The following is a 13,116-nucleotide window of genomic DNA, read 5'->3' as shown; positions in this document are numbered from 1 at the left end:
TGTGTGCGATATATGATAATCCATCTTATTCAAATAATCTCGTTGTGTGTTATAATCCCGGCAATAAAACTGAAATGAGCTTTTTCATCGCCCCTCAGAAAGAGTTGAGAGGTTGCACGCCTTAAAAATCTGTCTGTTTCAACCATTCTAGTTACCTCCATGAGCTTGGTGTTCAACTAGAAACCCTAATGGTGATCTGAGGTGCCATGTATACCAGATTTGTTATTCAGCTTACTTCGAAAATTGGTAATATTTGCACTTTGTTGGATAAAGCAGCTGATTTAAATTTAGTCAAACATATTTGATATCGAGATTTAACTGCTACATAATTATACTCGTTGAGTGCCCATCAAATTAGACGAACACCAATCTGGTTAAAATGTTGCAGCCAGACTTGTCAATTGTAAGAAAAAACAAACAAACATCTGATTGAAATGTATTGATAACACAAAGTATTTTTGTGACTTGCACCGGTCATAGTGTTCTTGACACTTTATTTCCAACTATGCTCTTTAATCGTCGGTCTATCAAAATAGATATTTTAGATGATTTTATAAACTTGTCTTCTTTTACATCTGAGTTTAATTCATGTGCAGTACAGCGATGTGTGACGCATAGCTATTGAAAGCCTACGCATTATTATAGTATAGCGAAACGCTGTTGACGGAAATGATGTTTGTCTATGATGGTGTGGTTATTCAAATTACCGTCCGTTAGTGTACGAACAATATGTATACAAAAATACAGAAAATTTAATAATTAACAGATAACAAGTGACATTTTATTTACGTAACCGTGATTGACAGGAGTGTATTCCTAATACATTATAATTCATCCGTCAATTTTGTTATTTGAATTTTTAGTGATACATAGTTAATCATTAGTTGGCATAACGTCGTGATATGTTATCCATATTCAACGTGTGGAAACAATGAAATGTAAACACTAAGCTATAAAACTGTACACTGAATGAATAGTGACATTATGTTTACTTTTGTTCTAGACTCATTATGTACTAGTCGGAATAGAGGGTAAGCCATGACGAGAAAATGAGAACAAAAAAATATTTTTTTTAATGGTAACTTATTGGAACTATAATAGTAACTATACTATGCGTGGGGCATTTTAATTTGATTTCAGACAAAATATGTTCATCAGTTTTGAGTCCTTGACATACTTGTTTGTTGGGATGGCTGGATCACAGCTGCATGACAACTACGTGACAACAGCCGGGAACTGTCAATAATGAGTATGTGTAATATTTGTAGTATTATATTACTATTATTGTTGTTGTAAGCTTCAAAGGATTTGTTTTTATGTATGAATGGAATGACGAAATAACATATGTTTTTGTTCTTCCTGTCGAGGAACTGAATATATGCGCCTCAATTCACCCATCAACACAACACTGATTGTTCTTGTATCGATCACTATGTCTCACTGGAGTTTGGTTCTACTACTCGCGGCAGTATTTGTTACTGTTGCTGTGGTAAGTATTTTAGATTGTATGGATATTTCAGTTGTAAATGTGTTGCTGCTTGTAATTTGTTAAATAAGATTCATGTCAGATTATTGTCGTATTTTACACTTCATCATTTCTCGTTCTATAGGCTTCGCCAACAACTGAACTCAACGAATCAAAGTCGACTGCAGTTGGAAAACGCTTCACAGGTTAGTTAATGGAAATAACTTTAAGTGCAAATCTATACACATTGTTCCTTATTATATCGGTTAATTTTGTCATTTTATGGGCAAAGTATTTGTGAACATTTTTCGTACGTGGTGCGATAATTTAGACTCTTCGTTGAGTATCCAACCTGTCTTTTTAACGCTTTACGAGCATATTACTGTTGCATAAATACTGCCTAGAAATGTCTTGTGAATACTGTAAAAACGTCATATTATAAAACCTCTTGTACAATTGCTTTATTTATACTTGACAGGGCGATGCGAGGGCTTTTCATATCCGACTTTTTTAGTGTATGAATTTCGAAAATCACCGCCTCTACAACACTCTTGTAATTACTGCCCTCTCGACGGTAAATGGAAACTAGTTGTGAGTGTTCTGCAATGTTTTATACAACGATTCCATCATGACTTGATTGTAAATCATCTTTTCAGTTGGTTTGCAGTCGAGTGTATGCTCCAAAGCTTCACACTGGTTTCACCATTGGCACTTTTGTATTTTATTTTCAGGTTGGAGAGTTAATTGTCTAACTAAATGGCTTGAATGTTATCTAAGGATCAGAGTGAGAGTAATAATAATAATTGACTTTGAAGGTGTCGTACTTTCCCATCAAGAGTTCGACTTCCCGTATTACATTTACGCTGAACTAAATCCGGATCACATCCTGACATCCGGCACTGTAGTCATACCTGCAGGAAACGATACGCAAGCAGCTACACCAGATTTGGAATTAGATGGGGACACTTTCACCAATTTTGTAATGAGATTCCACGACCCAGTCTCTGATCAATGGGTAAACGACACGTTCGGACATTGTGAGTAAATTATACATTTGTTTACAATAAAAATGTTGAATTCCTGAGGCACATTTTGGGGCATTTTATGATAAAAACTTTTCTTTAGTTTGCATATTGAATATAACTTCCTAACAAGCTTGTATAGATACGAGGAATAATTGAATGTAGTTGTCTTTCACTAAATAATTGATGCTTCGACAAAAACAAGTATTATGCTTCAATTAGAAATATGTATTTGTTGGCTATTTGCAGGAAGCTTAATTAGCTACATACTTTATTTGTATTTGTTCAATTTGTTTGAGGCACTTTTGACGTAATCTTTTCTTTATGAAGCTGTTTACAAGAAAATTAATTAGCGAGATTCTTTACTATGTAAGCAATGTCCAAATGTCCAATAGATTTTACAAATGAATTACAATCTCGACAAATACACAGATTTCGCGTGTCACGGTAAAATAATGATCGTTTGTCATCGATCTTATTATTGCAGGTGGCCTTGTTAAAGGTGACCCCCACTTGGCGACGTTTGACGGATATAGATTCAACTTTAATGGATTTTGTTCATATGTACTGACAAAAGAGTGTGGTAAATCTGTACCTTCATTTCAAATCAACGCTGATTTCCGAGGTAGAGATGGTGAAAATCCTTACGAACCTCCAACCAGAATGGTCGCACTTGACATATATAATGATGGTAAATCTGTAGTCCGTGTTAATGCAGATAATTCTATACAGGGGAGTTATATACTGACTAAGTGTCTGTATGTCTGTGTGTCTGTCTGTCAATGAACACTGCTGGACGGTTACTCTCATTGTAAAACAACACGCATATTATATTATATTATATTATATTATATTATATTATATTATATTATATTATATTATATTATATTATATTATATTATATTATATTATATTATATTATATTATATTATATTATATTATATTATATTATATTATATTATATTATATTATATTATAGATAAATGGCAAGACAATGATTGGAAACTATACTGCTATTCAAAAGAGTGGAGGAACTGTGAAACATAATGGTCCAAAAATATCGATCGACCTGGTCAATCCAGCTGTATCTGTGAACTGGGACAGACATTCGCACGCTATAGCGATTGGGTTTGAAGACAGTGAAATGATTGGAAAGGTGTGTGGACTGCTTGGAAATGCTGATGGAAATCCTCATAATGACTTCGTCATGTCAGATGGCAAACGAACATCGGATTCCACTGACTTTGGAAACAGTTGGTTGATTCCTGGAAGGTAAGCACATTTTTCCAGTCAGTATATATATGTTTTATTTCTGGCATGAAATTTACTATTGAATGCGAAACAGCATGTTAGATAAACAAAACGCCGTCATGTAGTCCCTGGTAGGGTGTACGTACATGTTTTTGTTTAAGACATGTAGTCCCTGGAATTGATATACAAAAAAACAAAAACCAGTGTGCATTACCTGGACAAATAAAATAATGTATATGTTGTAACATATTTTTACCGCTGCTTTATTACAAATAATGAATATTTTGTGTCAGTATATGTATAGTAATTTCTTATTTCTTTTTTTTCAGTTGTCCAACGTTATAACTGAAGTGTCCAGAATTTGACAACTTGCATGTAAAAATATGGTATTGGTATTGGTGACTGGCCGGTACACAGTTCAAATAAAATTCGTCTAATGAAAGTATTTTTGTCCTGTCTTTTTGAGCAAGTGTGTACTCAATGATTATTGTCATATATTCAAACATTTTGGCTCAACAAATATTTGAAATTATTATTCCACAGTTTCTGTTCATCTAGGTATTAAATGTGGGTCAGAACAAAAAGCGTTATTTAATTTAGACAATATACAGAACAAAAAGAGTTTACCATACTCACACCTCACAGCGCATGGACTGGCGAAGACGAATATATCAATTAGTGAGCTATTACACGAATATATTGAATATGAGGGGAAAATAGAACCAGCAAGAAAAAAAAACGTAATAGGGAGTAAACATACCACCGAGTACCTGCTACAGCCTGTGTCTCGGTAATTACACGATTTGCTGGACTGCTTATACAGGACCACACCTATGTATCTACTATCAGGGGGAAATTCTTCTACTCTCGGGGTTCTCCACACTTGTCAGGGGGGAAACTCGTCTCGTCTCTATATCGCGTCCCCTTGAGGTACTGGATCGGGAAAGTCACTTTAACTTTACAGTCAAATAAGACACACACAACGAAATACGTTTCAGCTCTCGTCTTAGTCGGTCAATCGAGCACTCTATAAGACACAGCGCCCTGGGGGAAAAATCCCCTTGACTATCGCAAGGCTGACTCAAGACTCTCTTAGACTGCGTCAACACTCGCCCCAAGGCTCTTCAGGACTGCACTCGACTGCGTCAAGACTCGCCCCAAGGCTCTACAGGACTGCCCTAGACTGCGTCTGTCGTGCTGTGCTCCCCAAGACCAACTCAAACTCTCTTTATTCATTTTCAAAACTCTAACCAATTACAATGCTGTAAAAAGACTCTAGGGCGTAACCTTCAATCATAAAGCCAATCACACTAAGTACTGAATACGTCATATCGTTTGATTAATCGTTTACTACATTAATAACTATGAATACCAACTGTCGCGACGGTTATCTGGTAATTAGTTCCAAATCACTGAGCCAAGTTCCGTCCAAAACTTCAAATAGGTCTAAACGATGACAGACATAACACAGCAATTCAGCTAATAATCAGCTAATTAAGTCGGTCAACAGATACGCAAAAGCAAATTCATGACACTACACTGATAGTCCCTAATGTGAACTTGTGCAGAATTTTGGTTGGTCAATTGGTTTTGCAATCATATTAGATTGAATTTAAACCGGAAGTGGCTATTTGAGGGGTCAAGCCATCAGATTGACAACTGGTATATAGGAAAACATATACATATCTGCAATAAAAGCTTTAGTGGTCTCATGACTGTAAACTACCTTTCCGGAAAGCCTGGTCAACAGCAATTAGAATATGACAGCATGTTCCCAATTTCTGAGAGGTGTGTTTCACAAAGGTTGAGACGGTCTGCTTGAATGTATCATTTTAAAATCACTACCATGCTCATGTACATCAATCAGAACTTACTCATGAATATTTTCATTGAAGTGTTAAATTCATTAAGTAGCCATTTTACAGTACCAAGTGACACTGATGTTGCATCCACACAGGCAGTTCGATAATTGAATGTGTCATCAAATATTATTATCTATGAAACACCATTTGAATACTTCCCTGATATTATTTTGTTAGCTGTTCTACGACGACAGATTTCAGCTTTGACATGAATATCTTAGTACATGGAATCCTCCTATTCGAAGAATAAACTTTTAATATGTATTGGGTTTTTTCGTTTGAGAGTAAGGGCTATCTCATGAAGCGGTTAAATATCGTGTTATTTCGCAACCTCTGATCGACTGAACAAAGACACAAACACAGATAAATACTTGTCAACTTCTGGCCTCATTCGCCCTATGGAGAGCCCGACAAGGCTGGTTTAGCTCGCGGGTAACTCTGCCAAGAGTAACTAAGACCAGCTTTATTTACTTCTCCAACCTTAGCCAATTACAAGGGAGTTTAAGAGCTTAAGGCGTAGCCTCCATACATTCTACTCATACGCATCCAATCACACGAAGTACATAACACGTCATATCTATTGATTAATCGTCGGGATGCTACACATACCAAACAACAAGAAATAGTTCCAGTCAATGATTTCAGTTCCGACTAAGGCGTCCCATAGGTCTAAACGGTGACAGATTATGGAAATGCGATGAATGATATAAACCAGCTACTCAAGAGAACTCAACTATCAAGTCATATCAGTGACCGATCTTTTAGACACATAGAAATAAATCATGACAATCTCATAAACAGCTGTAGTAAAACTTTGAATTCTTCGGATTGATTGGTGTATGCATTCCAGCTAGTGAACCACTTCTTTGTCACTCTATAGTATAACGTTTGGTATCAGGGTAGCTTATACAATTCTCATCATCTCCTATGTATACAGTAGCATCTACCATGATGTATAAATTATCAGAAACTCGTGGTGCTGCTTCATATAATATATCCATTGTTGGAACTTGCGCTTAATGTGAAACTTCTCCTTTCTGCTGATGTCTTTTTGTTCCATTGTTTGTTCTCGAGATGCATAGGCACCAATAGTACATACTGTATTTTAGATAATTCCCTAACAGATAATTTCCATTTTTCAGTTCAAATATAAGCTGTGAAAGGTTAATTTGAGTGTTATCAAACATTCACGTCAGAGGTACCAAGTTCGGGGAGTTCTCTCCACCTTTCTATCGAACAAATACACACAGAGAATCGAATTTTGTCACATTTGCTCTCAGCCGCGTTTTTACCGCCTCAAGATTGCTCCTCGCCGAGAGCTTGCCACAACTAACTGAGATCAGCTTCATTCACATTCCAACTGTTAGCCAATCATTACAGAGAAGTTTTAAGAGCTCGAGGCGTGGCCTCCACACATATAGCCAATCACGCAAAGTATTCAACACGCCATAATGTCAGATTAATTGCCCCGATGTCGGGACATAACTCTCATACTTATCGTCGCTACAAGAGCTAAAACAACACTTCATAGTTGAAAATTATATCAGCCAGTTGTTCCACAATCACTAATTCCCTAACATACGAATGAACCTGATCATGACAAGTTACGAGCAGGTGTGGATCATCCAGGGGTCACCAGTGAAAGTCGCTATAACTACAAAAAGCGGCATCACCTAAACACATGGAAATATAAATCATGACATACCTACAGATTAATACGCTTGGTTACTTGTGTGGGGGGAAGGGACGTTTTTCTCATGGTGCGACTAATTATTCCGGCGTAGCCATTTTATTCTATAAATTCTACATCACTGATGTTGTACCATTATAAAATTAATATTAAGCTTGTCATATGGTTTTGGTTTTGCCACATTTCACATTTATAAGCACATACGCGGATATTTGTAGCGCAATCCTATTAACACCCTGCGACTCAGGGCAACATAAAGAATACAAATCAAGTCGAGTGCTTGGTCATTTATGTTATTGAAAATGCATAATATTTAAATGTAAAGCTTTCAAACATTTGCAAACGTGGGATATCCAGAAAGAAAAATCAAAGCGTTCTCGCAGGATTATACAATTATAAACGGTGTATATAGAGAGTCAAGCCGGCCATAGAAAATTAATTCAATAAAATAGTCTCTTGTCCATACCAGGCGCATACTTGACCTTAGGGTGTGAGCAGAATTTATGGCAGGGGGGTGAGAAATTATTTTGTTTTACTTTTGTATCACAGCCCTCCCAACTTGCTGCATAAAAAAATTGGCAGTTCCCCCAACCAACCACCTATTATTTTCATGACCCCCTCAAATAACCAGTTTTCCAATATGTTTACATTCCATGAAGAATACCTGTGATCATGCATTTACAATGATATGTGGCCATATTATATGCTGAGATACACATTTATCCCTCACGGGGTTTCCGTTCATGATGTTGGGAAAGCACAGGGAGTCTGTCAAAACGTGCGCACATTCTCCCAAGATATCACAGTCAAGTTAAAGAACAGAAAGACCCAATTATATGACGACAAACACAACCCCAAACCGTGGGACAACAGCGAAATTTGTTATATTGAGAAGAGATTAGATACCATTGAGAGATGGTTGGAAACAGTGTCAAGTCAAGAAAATGACATAACTCCCATTTGTAAATATTGCCTTTTGACATTGATTGTTTGGATTATAGTTGGGTATTGTTGCTTGGATTTTCCATAACATGCGAGTTGCACCAACAGAACGAGCACGAACAAAACGTAGAAACAAAGAAGACAAAAAGAGAAATATCTGAAGAAAGGAAAAAAGAACCATCAAATAGGCAAAGATGTTAGTGGTTGATGCATGCAGCTCTGATATGGGAGAAAAGGTTGTTAAATCCAAATATGGACATAAACGAGATACTGTTATTAGTACTAATAAAATTGCCAAACAGAAGCTGTTGCCCAGGAAACACCTCAATGGTCTAATTTACTTGCGAAACATCAATGCATTTGAGGACCTTGATAACCTGATTGCAATTTTACAAGCCCATCTGAAAAAGAAACATGCATTAACTTCAGATTCTGAGACTGACGATTCTGAATAATATTGTTACAAACATCGTCTCCTGCAATACCATGTGAGTTTAATAGAGCAGGTGTCGCATTAGGGGAAATTGCGTAATCATTTTTGTCGTTTTGTGTGTGTGTGTGTGTGTGTCTGTGTGTGTGATTTCCAGTGTTTTTATGTATGATTTCTTCTGTGATTTTTTTAGCTTGGCCGATTTCTTTCAAGCTTGGCAGGTAGGTCACAACTTCATCCTAGTTATTAGGAAAAATCTGAAAATTTTGTTTGGCCCACCGTTGCCATAGCAACAGCCAAAAAACTGATTTTTAGATAGCTTCGCGCCAAATGTATCTGCTCCTACAAAAGTGGGATAAAACATATCAGACATAGCTCATTCTACTCAGCTTGAGTGTGGGCACAATGTGGGATTTTGTTCATACTTCACAGGTAGGTCGTACCGTCATTAACTGGAACAAAATCCTGGCCCACCACTGCCATTGTAACAGCCACAAACTGATTTTTTAATACTTTCGCCCCAAATGTATTACCTCCTACCAGTTTTGTTAATATCAGTGTACAAATGACCATGCTTTTTATTTTGGCTACTTTGCCACTGGTAAGAGATCACCGGCGCCGACATTGTTACACTGTATCAACGTAATCCCAATGCAACTTTGAACTTTGAATGAACTGTAAATGCTGCCTTCATTCTAAAAAAAATACCTGAAATACTATCGCAAAACGGTTGGATAACAAATGTAACAGCAGAATACGTCCGATACTAGTAATAAACTAAGTGACTTCTAAAGACTGAATAGTGTTTGCAGACTTCGTATACAGGGGCCCATTTAGTTATAAACCGATGTTAGCTTCACGTTTATGTCACACACCATGGAAACAGCCAAAAACATATTGCTAAAACATGAGGAACCCCAAGTTTTAAATTGTGCTGACTAGGATTCAAAGTGTAACCATAAATTCAATTGATTAAATGGCACGCTGCTAACAGTGGATTATAGTGGTTATAATCATCTGTGCGACCGTATTTCTGGAAATTCTATGCTGATATTCTTTAAACTTGGTATTGTTAGTGTACAAGAGCGTTTCAATGTTTAACTTTAATTGTGAATGCAATATACTTTGACGTGTTATGACTTGTTTTAAAATAAATCTTTAATTATGTTTGTACTTTTCCAGAAACATCCAATTGAATAGCAATAGTAGTGTTTTCAATTTGATCTTAGATATATACCAATTTATTTGTTTCTTTGTATATAGCAATGCTACTTTGCGGTTTGTATACCTTATACCACATAGAATCTCATGACGAGTTTGTCTTTATAACTTTTAGATCTATGAATACTTTGCACAGCCATTAATGTTGCATAAATAAGTCAAGAAATCCGGCTCATTTTCAGGCTACAATTGGCATGTACTATTATAAACTGCAGCATTGCATTGAGTGTACATTGCTTCTTCAGATGCTGCATTTATTCCTAGAAAAACATTTCACCAGGGAATATATTCTGTATTGTAATGTACAGTTCATCATATTGCTGTACAACGTTAAAATGCTCCCTGTATTCTCAAATTATGCCGATAGTATCCAGTATATTGAATATAAATAAAAAATATATTTTTGTTGATGAGTGTGCATTTTGAGTAGCGTGGGAGTGCTTGTTACACAACACACTTATTCGAAAATATTCAATACAATAACATTGCAATAATTAGTCTGACACGGTGGTGTGAATTGTGCCTTCCGCCGACAGGGCTTTAAACCAAATGTAGCCTCATCGGCAGAGGGCGCAATTCGCGACACCCTGTCTGGCTTGTGTAGTAATGTCCCTGAAATGAAATGCATATATGCAAATTGAACGCGCATAAACCAAACTGAAATACAAATTTTAAAATTTGATGTGTGGAAACATTTAAATAACGCTGCAATCTGCATACTACAGCGCCTCAGGGATAGTATAACAAGGAATCGTGCATTTCTCAAATTAAATGAGAAACGTATAAAACTATGTCTGCTTGACAATGCAAACGATGGTGTTATTTCGATGTGCTAACCACCAATTTTGAAATGGTTTGAAGCAAGTCTCAATTGACTACATATATAACGTTGATATTCAATAAAATGTCACATTTCAAAACATAATTGTTCATGTTTGTAGCAAAGCAGTCAACAAAAATGGTTAAAATGCATGCATATCAAATTGACTACAGGAGAACGAAAGGCTTAATTTACTAATAACACCATTCAAAAAAACCCATAGTGAATCCATGACAAACATGCCCTAATAGCAATCAACTTCCTGGTAAAATATGTATTTTAATAATTAATAATAATTCATGATTAATAAAACCGACGCAAAACTGCTTTTTGAATGTAGTGAAAAGGTAAATGAGATAAACAAAGCTACTACTTATATCTGTAAACTTAACAAAAAAATATTACTACTATTCGTAACAAACGTACTTCGTGATAGAACAAGAACAAGAATAAAATGCTGATATTAATGTCGTGATAATAATTTATTTTTTCAAACTACACTGTAAGTTGAAGTTACATGAATGTGTAAGTAAAGTTCAATATAAGATATTTGATTCACTCCAAAAACATTTCAATATCACTCACCAAACTAACAAACAATTTTTCAGCTACAGTAACAGTTATTGGTGGGTCCTGGTCTGGTCTAACCCCGTTTAACAATTATGAAAATGTAGTGGTAGTTGCAAAGCATATAACTCCCTACATACATTGGAAGTGTCCACATCAGCTACACTGCCATAATTACTGCAACCTGACAAAGATATGGTAAACAGTACAATATATCAGGTTTCCCACTAACACATTCTGAATTTCGTTTGGAAGTAATGTGATGTAGATTCCATTCAACAGCGACGCTATGGAGCTCTTTCTATAGAACATGCATATAACAGAATCTCAAGCATTCTACATGTATATTATCGTAATCATGAAATATTCCACTCCAGCCAAATCATTAGAATCATCCCATCTGAACAGTGGTTGTAGGGAGGCAACAGTAGAATTCTCTGGTCTCATCTAATAACCCTTGGTACAAATCCAGTCTGCCTCACGCAGTCAAGATAATAGTGTGCAACAATTGCCAGATTGTTGTTACTTGGAGATACTTCCAACCGTAGGATTCTTCTGCTGAAACCATCAATCGCTCCATGGACTGCAAACCCAAAATGTTTTAATTTATCATATCCGTATATGTTCCAGATAAAATTTGATCGGGGTGCAATTTATTTTTCATCATCCTGCGCTTTTTACGCCGCTCTACACCATCTGGGTCAACAATACGTAACAACTCAAGTACAATGTCTCTGTTAACAGCTAATCCATATTTCAACTTCAACCGTTTTCACATTGACCTGTTGCCAATACACTTTCCACTTCCATTTAGCTCTTGTTGTATAGTTTCTAATACATTATCTGAATGCAATAAATTAATTGTCTGCCTTCTTCTCAAGCAAATCTTTCGCAGAAGAGGTTTCAAGTGTCTCAAGCTGATAAAAAATGCCTTATGAAAAAATAAAATATTGAAAAATAAAAATCATTAACTGAATTTATATCATAATACCAATGTAAAAATGATTACACATGTATTTTTTTCTTAAAATGATATTAGAACGTTTCATGTCTACACAGAATGAACTGGTCAATATGAAGAAAATATATTAACTTACACAGTAACAGAATTAATGAATTGTATATACCATGACAAAGTGCAAGAGAAGCCAATATTTCTTGGTTGGAATAACAAGCATTAAAGTAGTATATTATCAAATTCTCTCTGACACCGTTGTGATGTGCACCATAAGAAGCATTTGTGGTTGATATGTGATGAGCCATAGCAACAATCAATGTCCTTATGTAGTACTTAGTCATTGACCTTGTTAAATTAGGAATGATATATGTAATGGCGTGAGCAATGTAATGTTATCATGTAGCCTTTTGGTGAATCATGAATTGTAATAATGCTTTAGCCACCTACGCCTAAATATTCATTGCCATTGACCTTTTAAAATTAAAATGCATGTAGGGACATGAGCAATGTTATGGTGGGACATATCAAGTAGCATGGACACATTCAGTTAAAACATATTCAGTGACGTCGCCCCTTACGGTAATAACATACATCTAGCCCTGCTAAAATGGATAAATGTATTCAGTACAATGCCCTCAGGCCTATGGTACAATAATCAAGAAAAGAAAAAAATACATATAGAGGGAGTCCTTCAAATAATCACCGGTCACAACTAATAAAGTAGATTTACTCTTTGTTTATAAACGTAAAATACAAATTTCGAAATACAGATAAGTTGTCAAGAAATTTTCCATATGTCTGTTTTTATTGATAACAAAATGAGGCACGATCGGAAGTTGCGGATATATAATTCTTATTAAACTTGTGACATCACACTATTATATTGTG

General features: G+C 35.8%; 1 protein-coding gene and 1 pseudogene across 1 annotated transcript; one reads left to right on the top strand and one right to left on the bottom strand.

Moving 5' to 3' along the window:
* Positions 1-1,354: 1,354 nt before the first annotated feature.
* Positions 1,355-4,180, top strand: LOC102809800 (von Willebrand factor-like). The gene is made up of 6 exons (XM_085491341.1): positions 1,355-1,489; positions 1,611-1,671; positions 2,197-2,502; positions 2,975-3,219; positions 3,467-3,759; positions 4,068-4,180. The coding sequence occupies exons 1-6, from the start codon at positions 1,379-1,381 to the stop codon at positions 4,081-4,083; spliced, it is 1,032 nt and encodes a 343-aa protein (XP_085347467.1). The 5' UTR covers positions 1,355-1,378; the 3' UTR covers positions 4,084-4,180.
* A 7,533-nt stretch (positions 4,181-11,713) lies between these two features.
* Positions 11,714-12,533, bottom strand: LOC146733825 (uncharacterized; annotated as a pseudogene).
* Between the last annotated feature and the right edge of the window lie 583 nt (positions 12,534-13,116).

The sequence above is a fragment of the Saccoglossus kowalevskii genome, chromosome 16 (genome assembly GCF_978046115.1).
Source record: "Saccoglossus kowalevskii chromosome 16, keSacKowa6.1, whole genome shotgun sequence".
Taxonomy (NCBI): Eukaryota; Metazoa; Hemichordata; class Enteropneusta; family Harrimaniidae; genus Saccoglossus; species Saccoglossus kowalevskii.
Note: the sequence above shows the minus strand (reverse complement) of the source record. Positions and strands in the feature narration are given on the sequence as shown.